Here is an 18,675-nt window from a genome sequence, read left to right on the forward strand (position 1 = left end):
TCTGTAATTGTTATAATGTCTGTACACAGAAATTATTTATCATACATATAATATGGACAAATAACAGCCTTTTCTCTATTGTGTAGATGGTTTGCTGGGCTGACTGTCCCCACCAGTAAGGGGACAAGGATGGTGCACCCCATGGGAGGACTTGCCCCACCTGCTAAGCTCTCCCCACATCTGGTACCTTGTGCTGCATTCCTCTTCCTCTCAACTTACAGACTCACTGCTTTTAAAAGCATCACATTTTTGCTCCCTGTGTTTGTTTCTTCATAGTTATGCCTCTTGCTGCTTTTTTGTGTCTCCTTCAATTCTTCTCACATCCTTGATCCTTAATGCAGGTGCCAGAGCACTTCACAAGGGTATTATGTAAGGTTAGATCCCACATGACAGCTTTCAGCTCCACATGGCCCTTCTCAGAGATGCCAGACATCCATTTTGTGCCACTGGCTCTTCAGGGGCAGAATAGGTCCTGTTGGAGGGGATCAGGCAGTAAGAGAGGTGGTGGATGTTCCCAATTAGTGAAGCTAGGATTCCAATCCATATTTCTTTTTTCAGATTTTTTTTCATGTTATTGAATGCTATTATTTAAAAAAGAGGTGGCTTTTCTGAAATGCAGTGATAGCTTAGATAGGATTGATATGGCTAAGAATTGATACTGCTTCTGTTCAAAACCAGGAGATTCTCTCTGAGGTACACTTCTCTGAAACCTTTGAATGATTCAGAGCACAGATGTTTGGGCACTGCTCTAAGAAAAGCGAGGAATTGACCTTTTAATTAGCACAATATAGTAATTTAGCATAGCAATACTGATTGCTTATTAATCATTTATAGTTGTTGTTATTATGTATTGATCAAAGGGACTCGGAGATGTGATGTTTCTGCTTGGATTTTGATAAGCTGATACCAATTAGTGAGCAGCATATTAGGTGCAAGTCAGAGGGACTAAAATAGCTGCCTCTGCAGTGGAAGGCAGTTCCCTTGCAGTTCTCTCTTGCTGTAGGAAGGGGGTCTGATGGTGACCTATACAGAGATTTCTGGAGAAGTGTGATCCTACTCACAGGTGGGACCAGCAGCTTCAGCTCCCACCTCCACCATAGGATGCCATCCACTGAGAACATGTAGCAACTTCTCTATGTGCTGGAAATTTGCTGCCTAGAGGTTTAATTCTCCTGACTTCTTTCTCCCTGACCTCATGGGAAAGTTTACTGCATCAAACCAGTGTGAAAGACACCAGCCTGTTCAGGAGGTTGGTCTCTTTAGATCTCTGGCTGTGATAAATCTAAACTTCACAAATACAAAAATGAGCTGTAACAAGCAGGACTGCAATCTTTGCTATCCTAGTCCTTGAAAAGTGGGAGCCATAAACTTCTCTTTCCATTCCCTCTCCCTTTTTTACTGCTGATTTAGCATATAATAGAACCAAAACGTTGCTGTTTTGTGGCCAGTTTCTGCTTTGCCAGTTTTTTGCTCAGAGCTTTCTGCAGAAAAACAATTATTGCATAGACACCATTGGAGATGTTCCCACATCTTATTCTGTCACATTTAATCCTGCTGAGTGTCAGGGTACTGCAGCTTTGCTGGACTAGGTCCTCATACAAGTTGCTTTAGCTCCAAAAGCCAAAGCCCATTTTGAATTAAGTGATGAATGTGTCTACCATTAAGCTTTTAATCAAAGATGAGGATTTGAGGATATGTAGATCCCTCTTCCATGATGGATTGGGATGAATTAATTACAGCTGATTCCAGCTGTAAAACTTAATTTGGGACTCAATAGTAGTGTATTACCATATTTAGGAAATTCAGGTGATTCTCTTTGCATTAACTGATGTAAATTCAGCATATAATAGGGAAACACAGGCAAGCTAAGTGTACCTCAGGCAGCATTGGCCAGCCAGTGCTCCAGTTTCTGTCATGGAGCCGTTGCTCAGTGTATGCTGCCCACATGCCTCCAAGCATCCTTATGCAATGCCATAAGAAGATGGCCTTAAGGCATGCTCAGAGGTCAGAGCCTCTGGACAGCTTTAGTTTTCAATCCCTTTCAGTGTCGTACACCTTGCACGGATGATCTTGCAGAGGGATTTGCAGGGTTCAAAAGTTCTCTGGCCACAGATGGAAAAGGCGTGCCTTGCGAGTGGATGTGCTCTGCCATCCCTTTTCTAAACAGCTTGCAAAACATTTGAAAAGGCAGGCAGCACTTTTTCCTTCCCCTTCCTGTTTTGCTGAATCTGGTTTCTCATTTACCTTGATTTATCATTGCACATAAATCTGGAGCTATCTTTGCACAACCTGCTGGAAAGATGCATGCTGGGTTTGCTTGTCTCAGCTTTCCTCAGCGCCCCGGTGCAGCCTTGCAAAGCTGTGGAGAGCTGTGGTGGTAGGCAGGCTGGGAACTGAGAGGGCATGGAGAGATACCATCTTTTCCTGCTCTGGATCCATGCCTGGCACCTGCCTGCCCTTGCCATGGCACCAGCTCGTGCTGGGTGATCCATCAGCACTCTCAGATGAGCAGTGAGTACCACGCTCTGGTGGAAAATCATCTCAGTTCATGGCATCAACAGCTGTCTCAGACAGCACACAGACCATGGTGAACCCAAGGGTGGACCTCTTGAGCTCCCCTGGTGGAGCAGGGGTGGTCCCAGCATCCACAGGCAGATGTAATGGGTGAGAGCCTGCACAGCCCTGGTGGCTGCTGAGGCACAGAGATGTGTTGCAGCACTCTGAGGTTCACACTGAGGCAGGGAGAGGCTGCTCTACATCCCAGGGAATGCTTTCACCAAGGAATCTAGTGCAGCCCTAAAGTCTGTGAAGCATGAAATAAGATTTCTCTTTAAGAGGGAATCATCAGCCCTTACTGAATTCTCCAAGTCCTTTCTATTGTTTTAAATCACCCTTCCAGGGCCCCCTGAGTGCTCTCATGCAGCAGGCATTCATTAGATAACCTAGGAGTTTGCTGGGATAGCAGGAGCCAGCACCTGTCCACAGCAAACAGCAATTGTGCAGCTCTTGCTGAATTATGGAAATGACTGAATCCCTGCAGTGTAGCCTGTTTTACCTACACAGGAGCAAAATAAGGCAATCTCCTCCTCAGGGGAGGGGGTTTGTCACATTTTGGGGTGCTGCAGAGCAGTCTGTGACAGTGACATGGAGCATATGTGTGCCCATGGTGCCACTGTGTCCTGCCTCATTGCACTTAATCTCCTAAAACAGCAGCTTTGTGGTAAGAAACCAAGGGCATCCCTGCCATGAGTCACTTTGGAGGCCATGTTTCTTTCAGTTGGAGCACTCCATGATGCTGTTGCCACATGTTGTGAGTACTCCTGGACTGACAGATTCATTATTAATTGATGTGGCTTATGAATTTTTCAGTGTTTTCTCACACTGTGCATCACAAAATGAAACCACCTTTTATGAGACAAAGATCTCTCCTAAAGTCCTACATCAAAGCTGCAAAATTGTCACCCATATTGTGATCTTGTTCAGCCTTCACCATGAGCATGTTTGCTTTGAAATACTTAATCAACCATTTGCTGAGCTACAGAGCTCCTGGCATGTTAAAGGATGAGTGTCCTGAAACTTTCTCTTTGAGGCATTTGGCACCTATAACCATGCACAGCATATGCATTTGGCTGCATTAATTATTTTAGGAGAAATTAAGCCAGGCTTAGAAAGGGTTCAAGTAGACACCTGCCCTGCAATGCCTGCAGTGATAGGCTGGCTGCAGTGCTGGTCAGTTTTGGGTTCCTTAAAACCTAATCTACACATACTTTTAAATTTTTATTCTTTTGCTTTAGCAACTGTTACACCAATGTAGGTAATCTCTGCAGGGCAGGCAGAGAGAATTAATGTGGTTGTGGGTAGACGTATGAAAACATCTAATTTACCAGCAGGCAGTTGGGTAATGATCAGTTGAGAATTACGAATTATGTAAATCATGTATTTGTGGCATGCTGCTGAAGAAAAGCCCAGTGCATATGACAAATCATGTATATACTGAAATCTATAATACTTTTCACATTTAATTGACTGGGGCAACCTTATGATTTATATCTTTGCTTTATTCGCAGCATACACATAACATAGTCATAATGCAGAACGAAACTAATTCATTTTCTCTTTGACTTCTTAAATCATTTATGTATTTGGCTGTCAAGTACTTGAATATAAAGTGGGCATGCATGTGGCAGATAATAAATAGCTGATTCTCTAGTTAAGAAATTGAGTTTTAATGATATTAAAGTCTGTGTTGCCTTACTTGGTCTTGCTTAGATGGTATGCCTCACATTTGCACCTTTCCTTATTTCACAAGCAAAGTATATTTTATGGGTACCAGCATTACTCTCTTAATGGCTCTATATAGTGTTATGGCTGTGTAAAATGTACTCTGCTTGCTCTGAGGGCACCAGGAGCCTTTCCCAGGCACAGGAGTCCTTCCCAGGCACAGTAGGAGACAATGACTGAGCTGTTAGGATGCTGCCCTTACTCACAAGAGAGCTGCTGAAAGGTGCCAGGAGGACAGGCAGGGGCTGTCTCATTAGTACCATTCTGTAGACAACAAGAAGAAAATGTTATTTTGGCTACTACAGACTAGGATTGCTTTCCCAAAGATCAGTTTTTGTCATGGACCTATCATGCAGAATTATTGAAAATACAGCCTGGAAAGATTTTTTTGTTTCTTTTAAGTACCAGGTTACTTGGCTTGGTGTCACTACTTAGTCTTGGGAAGCACAGCCCTGGAAAGCAATACCTTACACACTCAACCACAGCCACAGAGACTGCCTAGGCTGCTTGTTGGCTCCTAAGAAAAATAATCTTCTGCAGTCAGATCTTTCCTGGACACCTGTAGCATCACTGGAAAACATCTGCACAATCAAGATAGTGCAGAAAGCGTGAGACAGTTTGTTGGCTCATTATCATACTGCAAAATCAACCCTCCTCCACAGCAGCATCCTCAGTTTCTAAATTTAGCTCCTGAGTTATTTTGGGTAGTGTGTGATTAACCTCAATTACTGTAGCTCAGATAGAATTCAAATAATGCTCCCTCTTTCAGAATTGCAAAGAAATGGAAATCTGGGTCTGTACATTTCCTACCCTTAATGAAGCAGCTCCAAGAGGTTCTTCCAGAGGTGCAGGATAGTTGTGTGGTACATTTTTCATGGAAAAACTGACAGGGGCAGCTGATCCTGAAAGGTGCTGGTAATCCATGGCTCTGTGCTGGTGGTGGGATCAGGAATATAAAGATGAACCACACCAGCAGGTTATGTTGGGCAGCTGGTGTGAATGAAGCTGTTGAAGCTTCAATGGATTTGGATTGCAGTCAGGACACTTTGTAGTTTTCCTGAATTAAATCCATAACAAAGGCTTTCAAAAGCTAATCAAAAATATACTTTCCATCAATCTTAGCCATAGTCATTGTTGGCTCTCTGGAAAATCAGTGGTGAAGCAGTGTATGTGACAGACGAGGAGACGCTGTGGAGAGCGATGGGTCAGGGGCAACGTGGTGTTTCAGCTGATCCAGTGAGCACCAACAGATGAGCTCATCACTCATCAGGCTGAGAATCAGAACTTTTGTCATCACTGTGGCTGTAACTTTCCAGACTACACTGCACCAGACTGCCTGAGGGTGAGGATGCTCAGCCCCAGGAGGCAGCAGGGCAGGCATCAGAAACTGATTTGGATTGGTGAACTTTGTGTTTGTCCTTTGTGGGGGCTTCTGTTCCAGAATGTGGCCCCTCACCACTTGCTCTGTCTATCAGCAATGTAGCACAGGCGGTCAGCCTGAAGAACTGAACTACTCCTGAAGGAGTTGCATTGGTTAATTTTTCACCTTGATTTGCCTTTTGTTTTTCTACAGCTGGACAACCCTGATGAGCAAGCAGCACAGATCAGACGTGAGTTAGATGGACGTCTCCAAATGGCAGAACAAATTGCCAAGGTAAAACCAGAAGTCTACTGACATTAATAACCTCTTCATTTAGGAGTATACAAGGAGTTTGATGCAGCCCCCAGGTCCTGTCATTCTCTTACAAGTTTCTTTTCATAATAATTACCAGTTAGAAGTGATCAGATTTTTAGCTGCAAACAAACAAGATGAAGCTGTTCTGATGTGCATTTCTTGGAATGTCCTGATGAGCTGGGAGAGTTTAGGTTCCTGAAAAATCCCTTGTGAATCCTCAGAGGTGTCACATTTCTATGCTAGACAATAAGGTGGATAATAGTGTGTGAAAAAGGAGCCAGGAATCATCCTAATGGGATTTGTGGTTTTTGCTGGGCTGATAGGAGCCACAATTTCCTCTGCCTGTAGGGAAATGCTGCCTCAATAAAGGTCCTTCAGATGTATTGTCCCAAAGAAGTTCACACTGTGCATGAGAGCAGTCAGGCCATCACTGCCCCCTGCAGACATTACTGCTGTTTGGAGACCTCCAGACAGCTTTGATAACCAAGGACTCAGCTGATCTCCCTGGAGACCCTTCTGCAAGGAGCCATCTCCCGAGGAGCAAATCACACCCCTACACAGTGGCCTCCAATGGACCATAGATGATGGAGAGGATCCTGTTGACATCAGCATGGCCGAGTTTTCTCCTTGCCTCTAATCAGATGCTCTGAGTCACTGATAAAGCCCTAATGGGGCTGAAGTCATTTGGAATGATCTATCTGGCTGTTCTTGATAATCAAGAAACCATTACTACAAGGCAAAAAAAAAATCTAATCACAGAGACAAGCTCAGTCCCGGGGCCTGCCTTTCAGCAGCAGTCCTCCCAGCAATGAGTTGGGCCCAAATTAGGATTTTTTATAAGATAGGTAATATCAGAGCTGTTTGCAACCACACTGAAATGCCTGGATGTGAAAAGCAGAGCATATTGATTTATAGTCAGGCGTTGATGATGGTGCTGGTGGAGCCTGCACCGCTCCTCCTCACTAACACCTCTGTTGAACATCTGCTGCTGTTTTGTCTTTGGGGACATAGGCTCTGGTTTTCCCCTCTTCACTGATAAAATTAATGAGATGGCCAAGGACCACATAGCCAATCAATGGTGCAGCAAAACATCAAATTCACTGTAGCTCTTTTGTTCAGCATTTGGCCCTTTGCCATTTCATTTTTGTCAAGAAAACCTATAGTATTTATTTGCAGTGAAATGTAAGCCTCTGCACTGAGCACAGCTGCTCTGGTTCTGAGATAGGTAGCCAGGCCCTGAGAAAAAGATTGCCTGGTTTTGTGATTTCATTTTCTCTTTATGGTATGTAGAACAACAATATGCATGATTCAGTAGCAGCCAGCAGAAGCTGCAGCATCATGAATTATTTTTTGCAAATGAGAATTTACCATTTCCATTCTTCCCCCAAGGATATTGAAAACAAACCATGACACTGCTGGCCATCCAAGAGAAAGTCAGGGGAAAATTTCTCAACATAACCTGACATATTTCTGTGCAGAATTCAACCTTCAAAATACAACAGTGCAGCTTGGAGGGTGGTTTAGAGTAAAAGGGGCTTACCTGGGTTTCAGTTGGCAGCTAGGGATATTTAATCTCTGTCATGGTACTGCAGCAGACTTTCCTTTCAGAATGTCAGGTCCCGCCAGCATCTGCTTGCAAGAAACCTTGTTCTTTCAGATCCACGAATACCATATTTTGGAGGCCTCTAAATGACCTTTTGAATCTTCTTCTGTAGCCTCCTTTCAGGGCAAGGCAGCTTTCCCTGTAACAGAGGGCAGGTTCACAATTCAGCTCAGTGAAAGGATAGCATTTCCATTTTTATCTCTAATTTGCAGCTTTTAATACAGATTTGCTGCACAGGGAGGCTTACAGTGCTTGTGAAACCAGCACTGAGGTGTCTTTCTTGGAGATTCCATGCTTGAGGCAAATTAATACCTCATTTTTAAATAAAGAAATTCACACTAGGACATTTGCACTTCAGAGGCAGCAAAGGCTGTGGAGTCTTACGGGACCAGTGGCTCTGCAAGGCTTCATTTGAGCTGTTGTGTGACCTTGAACGAGTCGCTGTTGTGCCAGCTTTCCTGCCTCTGTATGCCAGGACACAGCTCTGGGTGTTTCTGCCTTCCCCTGTGCCCAGTAGAGTGCAGCTCAGTGCAGCACTAGGCAGTGCTAGGCAAGGTCCCCCACTGAGCCCGACTGCATCAAAGCACATCAGCCCAGCCTTGGAGCCAGGCAGCTTGAGGATCACACTCTGTGGCAAGCAGATGTTTTAAAGCTGAATCTGGACAGGCTTTTCAGTCTGTGTGTTGTACTTTTCCAGCAGCTAAATAGAGCAGCATTACAGCTGAGAGCTTAGTGATGCCAAGGCAGACATGTATTTTTCTCTGCAGTGGCAAGTGCTCTACTGTCCTGTGGTGCCTTTTCCCCCTCCCAGTCACCTGGCCTCAAGGACAAGGAGGAGCACGTGTAGGAGCAACTAAATGAGACCTGATGGTGACACTGGAGTGATATGTCTGTCTGGGGCTGGACCTGGACCCACTCTGCTCCAGCCTGCTGGGCAGGTCATTCCTCAGTATCCTAACTCTGCCTGCCTCCATGCTTGTGCCTCTCCCTATTCCTGATCCTCTCTCTGCTCCCAGTACATGGGGAGGTGACTAATGCCCTTTCTTGCTGTTGTCTGCATCTCTTGATAGTTTCTTACTCCAGACTTCCCCCAGCTTTATCTCCAGTCTGATGGGTGACTTGAGACTTGAGATCTGCATCTCTGCGTTTCCAACATCAGTTAAATAGTCCCAGTTAAACTGTTATGCATCACTTCAAACTACATTTTAGTCCTAATTCAAGAAGTTGCTGGTGGCACACAGTGAAATGTCTCAGTCCTTGCTGCACTGCTGAAGAGGTTTGTGAGGGCAGTGCCAAAATTGCAGTCCCTGGAGAGATGGATGACAGCAGGGTAAAAAAGCAATAATGTCTGAACATCATTGCTGCAGCAGTAGTTCTCAAAATCTATGAAACAGTTGTTTGGTTTTTTTTTTCCTAGGGGTGACTTGCAACTTATATAATGCACAGACAATACAGGAGGCTGATTAAGTAGTTTATTTTACTGTAGGTCTAATTTACATGAGGGAATTGCTTCCCAGGATTGAGGCTGGAAACAGATGGCCATACTTCAGCTGCTTGGTGTGAGTGCTGCTGTGAGCTCTGCTTGTAGTGATCTTAAGGACTGATGCAAAAACTAGTGCAGAGGAGAGCTCTTTCAGCACCCTGATGACAGTCTTCTAGAAGAAACATGACCTTATTTTCTTTCCTAGCATACATTTTACAAATGGCTTTTTACAATGTTGTGAATTGCCACCAAGATTGTTTGCACATCAGCCTTGTGTTCCCTGGCTGCAGATGCTGCCTCTCTGTTTTACACCTTGCACAGTGCTTGTAACCCACTGAGAGACATTCAAATCCTGAGCAGATTCAGGCCATGGGAGGAGTTGACAGAAGATGCAGGACTCAGGCTGGTGATGGGCAGCAGTTCAAAGCTGAGAATATTAATTAGGGAACATCATATTTTCCTCTCACTGTCACCCTTGGTTTTAGAGTTTAAATTTCCTGTTGACAGCAAGCAGCACTGGAAAGTCTCACAGTGAAAAGTTGTCTTCTTGGGGGGAGACTCAGGCCTTGGCAAGTAGTGGAAAGGATGTTTTACTTCTTCTTCCAGTTAGGACCAAACATTCCTGCCCACACATGGCTGGTTTTCTCTCTTTGGGCTCCTTTCACAGCTGGAAACCTGATGAAGCAACTGCTCAGAAGTGTTTTTAAAGGAGCTGATACAACTGGGAGACTGGAAAGCAAATTTGTTACTGTCAGCCTCCTCTGAATCCTTAGTAAGTTGCTGTTGGTCACAAAGTTCAGTTGAGATCTGGCCTGGAGTGTTTGTAATTGAGGAAAATGCCATCCATAGGAAAAAGCCCGTTTGCAGATAGAAAAGTCAGTGAAATTCAAGTGCATGCAAGATACAGGAAAGTTGGACAAGTACCAAGTAGTAATTCAGTGAGAAACTAGCAATAATGTTTCTACATTACTCAGGGGGAAGCTGTAATTTGTCATCTGGTTTGTAGGAGCTCCCTGCTCACAAATCTCTACAGATGCTCTTGGGGGATTCTCCCACTGCAACAAGTGGCTGTTGATTGTCACAAACATTCATTCTGTTGTGTTTGTTTCCAAATCCAAGGAGCGCAAGTTTCCCAAGTTTGTGTCCAAAGAAATGGAGAACATGTACATTGAGGAGCTGAAGTCATCTGTCAATCTCCTGATGGCAAACTTGGAGAGCATGCCTGTGTCTAAAGGAGGCTCTGAGTTCAAGCTGCAGAAGCTGAAACGTAGCCACAACACCTCAATAATTGACATGGGAGAGGAGAATGAGAACCAGCTTTCCAAGTCAGACGTCGTGCTGTCATTCTCCCTGGAGGTAAGCTACATGCACACAGCAGTGTGTACAGTTCATGGGAGTAAAAAGCACAGCAGCCGACTTCTGCTCAGTTCAAATTTAGGTTAGGTGGAGAGAGGTGAGTAGAAGTCACTCTCTGTTTACTGGAAGCTTTGCCTGTGATTAAACACTGTGTCCTTTCTGGTGTCTCAGCACCTTGTTGGAGCAATCTGTGTGATGTGCACTGTCTGGCATTTTGTGACGATGTATATCAAATGGCTCAGAAATCTGCATCAGGTATATTACCTGATCTCTTCATGCAGTTTGTTACTGAGTGTAGCCCAGTAACCCTGAGCCTGTATTGTCCCCACAACCATTACAATAATGCAACACTGTAAATATCAGCATCTTTAACTATTGCCAGCTAGAGGGCTCGCTGCATTTCCCTGCGAGAATTGCTTCCTCTTTGAAGAATTGTGAAAAATCCCTGGGCTTTGAATTCACCCAGCAGATTGATTTGCAGTTTGTGTGGATATCCTGTGCTGTGCTGGGTTGCTCTTTGCTCTCTGTTGCATGCTGATTTTCTGCTCAGGGCTCTGTTGAGCAGTTTGTCTGTGCAGCCCAGGCGAAGGCAGGGTGCTGCTGCTGCCTCAGTCCTGGTTGCTCTGTAGCTGTTTTCAGCCAACTCAGTTGTTTTGTGCAAACACATTTGTGGTCTATTTGTGGGCATATTTACTTCAAGGAGTCATCAACTCACCCCTACAGAATTGTTGTTGTCTGTCAATGAGTGGGTTTATGTTACATTGTCAAAACAACTAGCAGGATGGAGTCAAAAATGTAGGATGCAGAAAAATCAGAAAATTTTGGTTTTGTGTAGTTTCCTGTTTATTTCTCTTCCTAGGGAGTATCTTGTTATACATATCATGCTAATGCAAAACTTAACAACCCTGGTTGTCCAGTCTCAGAATTCAACTCATTAAGTGTCTGAAACCATCTTGATAGTATTCAGTTCAGTCTTATGTAAAACTAGGGCTGTGAACCCAGAGATGATGCCTTCAATAGCAGCATCAAATAAGGCTGACTTCCAAGCATTCCCATGTGGAGGAGCAGGGAGCTATCACAAAGCAGTAGCCCCCTGTTGCAGAAGCTGTGCAGTGTGTACAGCTGTGTGTGAAGGGCCACCCTTACAGCAGGGTGTCACAAATGCTCTGCTCCAGCTGAACCCCATCTGGTGGGAAGCCAAAGCCCAGTGAAGCACTGACTTCAGGAGCTGGCAGGTCTGGGCACTGCTCAGTGCACAAAAGTCCTGCTGCAAGAAAGCTTTTACCAAAAATGGGCACTCATCGGAGGCTTTGTGGAGCTCTGTGTGCCAGGGACAGGATCCTCAGCTCCAGACAGATCAGAAGACCTGAGGAGAGGAATTTTAAACCCCTGTGTATATACTACATAAATAGCTGTAATAGAACATGAACAGAAACTCCCACAGTGATTCTTGTAGAAATGTTTAAGGTATGTGGTTAATGGGATTAATCACCTTTAAAAAGAAGGGGAAAAAATTAATTACCTGCACAAAACTTAGGTGGTGATTTCTTAATTAGGAAGATTTTCTATAAGCAAGATGAAGGAAGTTATTTTTGGTTTTGTTTTGGTTTTTTTGTTTTGTTTTTTGGGTGTTTGTTGGGGGGAAGGGCTTGTTTGGGGTTTTTTTGGGGTTTTTTTTGTTTTTTTTATCAGAGCTCTAGGGTGGGCAGGGGGCGGCAGTTTTAAACTAGAATAGGGTAGATCTAAATTTGGTATAAGAAAGAAAAGGGTTTTAATGAGGGTGGTAGGACACTGGAACAGGGAACAAATGGGACATAGGTGTTTCATCCTTGGAGTTTTTGAAGATCAGGTTGGATGGTGCTCTGAGCAACCTGATCTACTGAAAGATGTCCATGTCTCAGCATGGGGATTGGACCAGACGGTCTTCAAATGCCAACCCCAAACCACTTAATATTAATATTAATATAATGGAAATTAATATGGAAAATATGCTTTTGGCACAAGCTGAGTAGTTGTGTGCATTTTTTCCCTGGATTTCACATATTAAGGCATTTCTAGATGGAGCAGGAGTAGATCTGTGAAGCCCATCTCCTGAAGCTCGGCACAGCCCTGGACACCCAAGGGTTCCAGTGAGCCCATGTGCAGTCAGAGGGAATCCTGGTCTCCATACAGACCTGGCTGGCTGCCACAGTCTCCCCTCAGCCTGGGCAGTGCCACCATCCCTGCCTCCTGCCCCTGAGAACATCCAGCAGCACGTGGAGGACCTGGCTGCCCCCATGGGCTCCAGCAGGGTGTGAAGGAGCTGCTCCTCTAACGTTTCTCCTCCTCTGCCTGCAGGTTGTCATCATGGAGGTGCAGGGGCTGAAGTCGCTGGCCCCCAACCGCATCGTGTACTGCACCATGGAGGTGGAAGGGGGGGAGAAGCTGCAGACAGACCAGGCTGAAGCCTCAAAGCCAACGTAAGCCTTGCTTTGCTCTTTGGTCTCTCCCCACCACACTGCTCTGCCCTGTCTCTGCACTGCTGAGTCACTGCAGATAGCTCTGCCTCCTGCGTGCTGAGGGCAGAGGGGACTCTCAGAGGCAGAGGAGAAGCATGGCCTTCCTTGCACACATGCAGAGTGTTGTCCTGCAGCTAAAAATGGCACATAAGCCCTGCCTGAGGGGAGTAAAGTGTTAATGAGAGGCTTATGTCTCGTGTAGCCATAGAGAGATAAATTTGTGCCTATACATAAGTGCTTTACTAAATAGGGATGGAGTTAAGCATGTGCTTAGATAAGTACTTGCCTGAGTGTCCATCTGAACTGGTGCCATCAGGTATAGGTACATTATCCTGTCCTCACTGTCAGGGTTTTGGCAGTCCTACGAGAGAGAGAACAGCTGGCAGGGACACAGTCTGGCAGCCAGAGGTGGAAGGGAGGATCTGGGAAAAGTTTCAAATTACTCAGTTAAAGCTTTATTTGAGACCTCTCTGGTCCAGTCCCATTCAAGGGCAGAGTCTTGTTCTATCCTCTTTGACCTCGTCCCCAAATCCTCACTTTTGACCCCATACTTGGCTTTCTTTTGTCTTACCTGGTTGTTAAGCACCTACCAGTAGTGATTGGCCTTTGTTATTTGGAAGGAGAAAATGATGAATGGCTTACTTCCTTTCCAATTTGTGGGATTAGTTAACTTGAAACATTCTGGATTTGAGGCAGTGTTTCTCTGAATGACTGCAGAGATTTCACACTTAAATTAAATTTTCAATGTGGTTCCTGACAGTGCAGAATTGCTGAGGTGGTGTGAAGCCTCCTCCAGGACTAGGGAGCAGTGCTATTGTGCTCATATCCCCTTCCCTGTGGCCAGTCCTCAGAGGTGTTTTGCCAGGAGCTTCCCAAGCTCGTGGAAGGAAATCCAGAACCACCTGGCTGCAGGATTGGCAGTGCACAAGCACTGCAAGCAGCTCAGGAGCAGTGGGTGCAGGCAGAGACCAGGACAGGCTGCCCTCCCTCTGTCACTGTCCTCTCACAGAGGCACAGAAATTGCTGGTGCCTCATGCCCTGTGCTGCACCAGAGCAGCAGGAATCTGCAGTAAGCTGTTCATAAACAATATTCCCAATCAGAGAAAGTGCTGCAGCCTGGCTGACTTTTCAAAATGCTTTGAAATCTGCTTTAGAAAAGGAAGGAAGAGAGCTGAGTTTAGAGCAAAATTTCCATGAGAACTTACAACTGTCACTATTTTAGGTATTCTTATTGCTTCAGTGGAGAAAGTTGGGCTCTATTTAGGGGAAATTGCTACTATTCATACTGAAAAAGCACATTTCTCCTGGGTTGCATGCACTTGTTTAGATTGGTCTGTTCATCCCACCTTTGCTCACAGGATCTGCCCTTCCATGCACAGGTCTTCTCACTGCAGGATGCAGGACTATTTCTATGAGAATTGCTTTCAAAATAAGACCTGCAGGAGCGAACTCTTTAATTGAGTGGGTCTTTTTATTATAATTAAATGTACAGTGTCTGGGCATGAAGCCATCAGCCCTCAAGAAAATGCAGCCAACACCGAGTGCTGTGGTGTGATAAAAGTCATGCAAGTCCATCACACTCCTCCTCTCTCTGCACTGGCTTCCTGCAGAGGTGTGAGCCAGGCTTCCAGACTTCTGGATTGCTCCAGCACTTGGGCTAATACCTATGGAAATGGCTTAGGAGGGGAGCAGGTTTGATAGTTGAATTCCAAGAGGGTCCTAAGACTTTTTCTTTCCAGAACCAAAGACCAGCCAAGCTGAGGCTCTAGAATAATCTTCACAGAAAGCAGAGGCCATCACAAAAGGCTTGTCCTTCTTTCCTCTCTGCATTAGAGGTGTTTCTTGCACCTTGCCTCCCCTCCCAGGCACAGCAGCAGAGATACAGGAAACCAAAGCTCTGTGAAAGCAATTTACTGCACCTAAGTTCTCTTGTGAAGGAAAGAGGGAATGAATCAGATGTGACATGTTTGTCATCTTGCTTAATACAAGACTTGAAGGCCCTCAGGTGCTCTGGTGATGAGGGCAGTGATAGAAACAGCTCAGAGAATGTTTTGGTGCATTTTTGAGCAGTGCTGCCTTAGAAACAAAGGATTTATGGCAATGCAAAACAGCCTTTGGAGGTGTTAGTTTAGATGCTGACATCAGTCTCACTGAGGTCATTCACACTGTGCTTGCTTCTGTGCTTTTTGTAATAAGCAAACCACCCCTAGAGAAAGGAAGCAGCTCAGTGGAGGCATGAGGGACTGCTCCCTGCCCAGCATCCCAGGATTTGTGTGCTTTGGCAGGGATGCTGCCTGGCCTGGGGGTGAAGAACACTTGGGGATTGTGAGCCTCAGCACTGTGAAACTGTGAACACCAAAGCAAGTTACCTCTCTACATCCCAGAAGTTTTATGTCTCAGAGGCTCAAAAAGTGTGGGTTAAGCACCTGTGCTCAGAATATGCAGTGAATGCAGGTCTGGAATCAGGCAGCATTTCTAAACTGCCAGCCTTGAATCTGAGTGAAATTCAGCTTTGCCATTGTCTGGAGGCTCTACAGGCTACAGAAGGCTAAATTTCTTATAAGCATCAGGGGAGAAAAATTACATTTGAACAGTAAGATTCACTGGAAGACTTCACTTTTCTATCCCAGCCCCTTGTCATGGGGTGGAGAGTGTTAGGGGCCCCTCAAACTTGTAGGACATCTTTTTACCTAACTTGTGGGGTTGTTCACTTTAATCTCATGTGTCCTTCAAATGCCAGCCCTCAGCTAGAGCATGAAGTGACAGCACACTGGTGATGGTGGCTGCTCTTCAGCTCAGTGCCATGCCAGGGGTTCCAGCCTAGCTTCCACATCTCTAATGACAAAAGGCAGTTCACCAGCCAGGGAAGGATTCCCAAAAGCACTAGCCTAGGTCTGTGTGAGATCCTTCTTTCATCATTCTGGTGCAAAACTGGCAGTTTTTGAGAAGAAAGCATCTTAGTGACTTTGGACCTTGAATCCCATTTGCAGATCTGGAGAGAGGCAGGGCAGCAGCAGGGTTAGCAGCCCTCAGTACCCAGCCATCAGATGAGTTGGGTGCAAGGAGTGTGGGTTTTGGGACAACAGTAAACACTGGCCTTCTATTTCTTCTCTGGCTTCATGTTGGATTACTGACATTTTAAGCCCAATCCCTTCATGTGAGGATTATCTGCCTCAGCACAGATGCAGGGGATGGCACAGTTCTAGAGAAAGCCAGACCTGAAATAGCAAGGTTCATTTCAGATCAGGCTTGCAGTGTTTTATTAGTAGTGCTTTTAATAAGTTGTGTAAGAAAAAGCTTTTGTGTATTATGCCCTAACACGCAGATGCCTCTAAAAGATATCTCAAATCCCAGTGTGAGAAGGATTTTACTGCTTTTCATGCTGGAACTGTATTCTTGCAGATGTTTGTGGGGTTTATACCTCTCCCCCCTTCCCTGTGTACTGGCCTATGGTCTGTCCTCTGCATGTCTCCAAAATGTCCTTCAGGAGCTGTGTCAGTAGTGCTGCTGTTTGTGCAGCCTGGGAACAGCGTTGTCAAGGGGTTTGGGAGTAGCACAAAAGATCCAGCCACAACCTCCCTGTCCTGAAGTGAGAAATTGCTGGATATATTTAAACAGTGACCTGTGCTTGTGGCAGTGCTCATGGTCAGCATCCCACATCACCTTTCTCTGATGTGAGCAGAACAAAAGAAAAGAGACCCAAACAACAGCAAGGACCTATGTGCCTTGTGAATAAATGCTACAGATTCTGGAGTTATTTTGGCACCCAGATAAGTCTCAGTCTCTATCACAATAGTGAAAATTGGGTGTCCCTGCATTGAACTGAGCTGAACCATTTGGGGTAAAAGCAGTAAATACTGATGGGGAAGAACCTGGCCAACCTGTCTGTGCATTTGGCATGGCAGGAAGGGACAGGGGTGTGGGCTGCTCCTCTGGAAGTGTTTTCATTTTGAGGTTATCTATCCACCTTGCAGAGCAGTCTCTTCAGTGCTAGTGCAAGGGTGCAGTAGCTCAGAGAATGAGAGGTGAGGATGGAGCTTGTTGTTTTCTGAAGGAGGAAAGGCCACTTGGCATTGCTTGGGATTTCTTTTCCATGTAGTTTTCTTCAGCACGTGCTGTAGGGCAGTGCTGGAGAAAGGACACTCAGTGACTCTCATCTGACTTCATGCCACGTCTTACATTTGTCATGACCAAGGGCTTGAGCCTTGTCCCCTTTCCAGAAATTCACTCTTGATAAAGTGATGTCTTTGGTAAACTTCTAAACCTCTCCCATCTCCTTTCCCTTAGCCACCTCCCTAGGAGACAGGGGTGTCTGGTTTTATCTTTGTGCTGTCTCTGATGCTGCTCCCTGATGTGTTTCAAGGTGCTCTGACAGCTCTGCTGCTTCTCTCTGTTCTGACAGGCTGCCCTTGTTCAGATCCCTGCACCAAGCCTCCAAGCTTATCACTCAGACAGAGTTTTTGTTTCAAATTAGTGTGCCACATCCATCAGATCCCTCTGTCTGACCATGAAGAGGGACAGGACCTGCACAGCATCCTTCTCCAGTGCTGTTTAGTCACCTTCTCCTTCTGGGAGATGGGCACTGAGCAGCAAAGGGAGAAGCCCTCTGGGAAAGGAGGCTGGCAAGCAGGGATGCTTTCTCAGTCTGCAGAAAGGGAAAATCTGGTCTTTTCATTCAGGAATCCCGTGCCTCAGGCCAGGGAGTTTGAAATGGTGCCCAGTGGCTTTGCACAGAGAGGGCTGTGATGGGAGTGTTCTGTTGCAGTCAGTGTTTTGCTGCTGCAGTTTCTTGGGAGATGGTGTGAACACTCCTCTGTGGTAAAATGAGAAAAGTCCTTCTGAGATGCATAAATTTTAAATATTCCATATAACTAATTTGACTCTGCTAAACTAAAGGGGTTTATGTTGGTGTGAGTGAGAGTAGAGTTTAATTCTTGGTGTGCATCCCTCAGTACAGCTGTAGTTGCCAGGCCTGGTAGGTCTCTTCCAGACATGGCAAAGCTCAGGAACAGGTCCTGTGTGGCTACACAATTTTAAGTAGACATTCATATTTAGGTTTGCATGCTTAGCTAAGCCCTGTGTAAGCAAAATTCATGATGCTGGGTAAAAAACAAAGCAAAAGGAAATTTTAGGAAATAGCTGCTTTTTCTTGCTTTTTTTTTCTCCTCCTCACTCTTCTAATTGGCTTCAGCATTAAATATAAGCTGTCTTAATTACCCACACTGATTGGATTGCTTTTCCAGTCACATTACTTCATTTCACAGCTGTGCAGATGTTTGCAGCTCTTTCTCCTTAGGAAATCTCCGGGAGCCTTAGGAATGTGTTAAAGCAGGTGGCTGGGTACAGCAAACATCAGACACCATTGTTTGTGGGGTGCAGTCCTTGTTCCTGGGGTGAGGCTCTGAGCAGGGTCAGTCTGCCCCAAGGCATCTGTTGGGGAAATGTCTTCCAGGAGAGGCCTTCAGCTTTGGTCTCTGTGAGCATGGGGCAGATGCCCTGAGCCCGCGATGCTGCTGAGCTAAGAGGTGAAAATGACAGGGACAGGAGCTTCAGGACAGTTGGTTTTAGCCCCTGTGGCTAAGGCTGGAGGGTACAAAGTGATGTCTAAATTCCTGACACAAGATTTCTTCACTTGCAGCTATTTAGCATGCCTAGGAGACAGTTTTCTGATGATACTATGCATGACTTTGCACCTGAAGGGTTCTGCTGTTAGCTTGGTTTCACCTGCTCTTCAAGTCCCCTTTTGTGTGACAATATTTCCATAATGCTCCTGAGATTT

The 18,675-nt window shown here is 45.4% G+C and overlaps 1 protein-coding gene across 13 annotated transcripts in view; it reads left to right on the forward strand.

The window, feature by feature from the left end:
• The window catches only part of CADPS (calcium dependent secretion activator), a 204,146-nt gene that overhangs the window by 62,906 nt on the left and 122,565 nt on the right, over window positions 1-18,675 (forward strand). For all 13 annotated transcript variants that reach the window (XM_066558057.1, XM_066558058.1, XM_066558064.1 and 10 more), the window contains exons 4-6: window positions 5,855-5,935; window positions 10,162-10,398; window positions 12,736-12,857. In XM_066558057.1, the coding sequence (XP_066414154.1) occupies window positions 5,855-5,935; window positions 10,162-10,398; window positions 12,736-12,857 (440 nt within the window). The remainder of the gene's footprint in view (window positions 1-5,854; window positions 5,936-10,161; window positions 10,399-12,735; window positions 12,858-18,675) is intronic.

The sequence above is a fragment of the Molothrus aeneus genome, chromosome 12 (genome assembly GCF_037042795.1).
Source record: "Molothrus aeneus isolate 106 chromosome 12, BPBGC_Maene_1.0, whole genome shotgun sequence".
Taxonomy (NCBI): Eukaryota; Metazoa; Chordata; class Aves; order Passeriformes; family Icteridae; genus Molothrus; species Molothrus aeneus.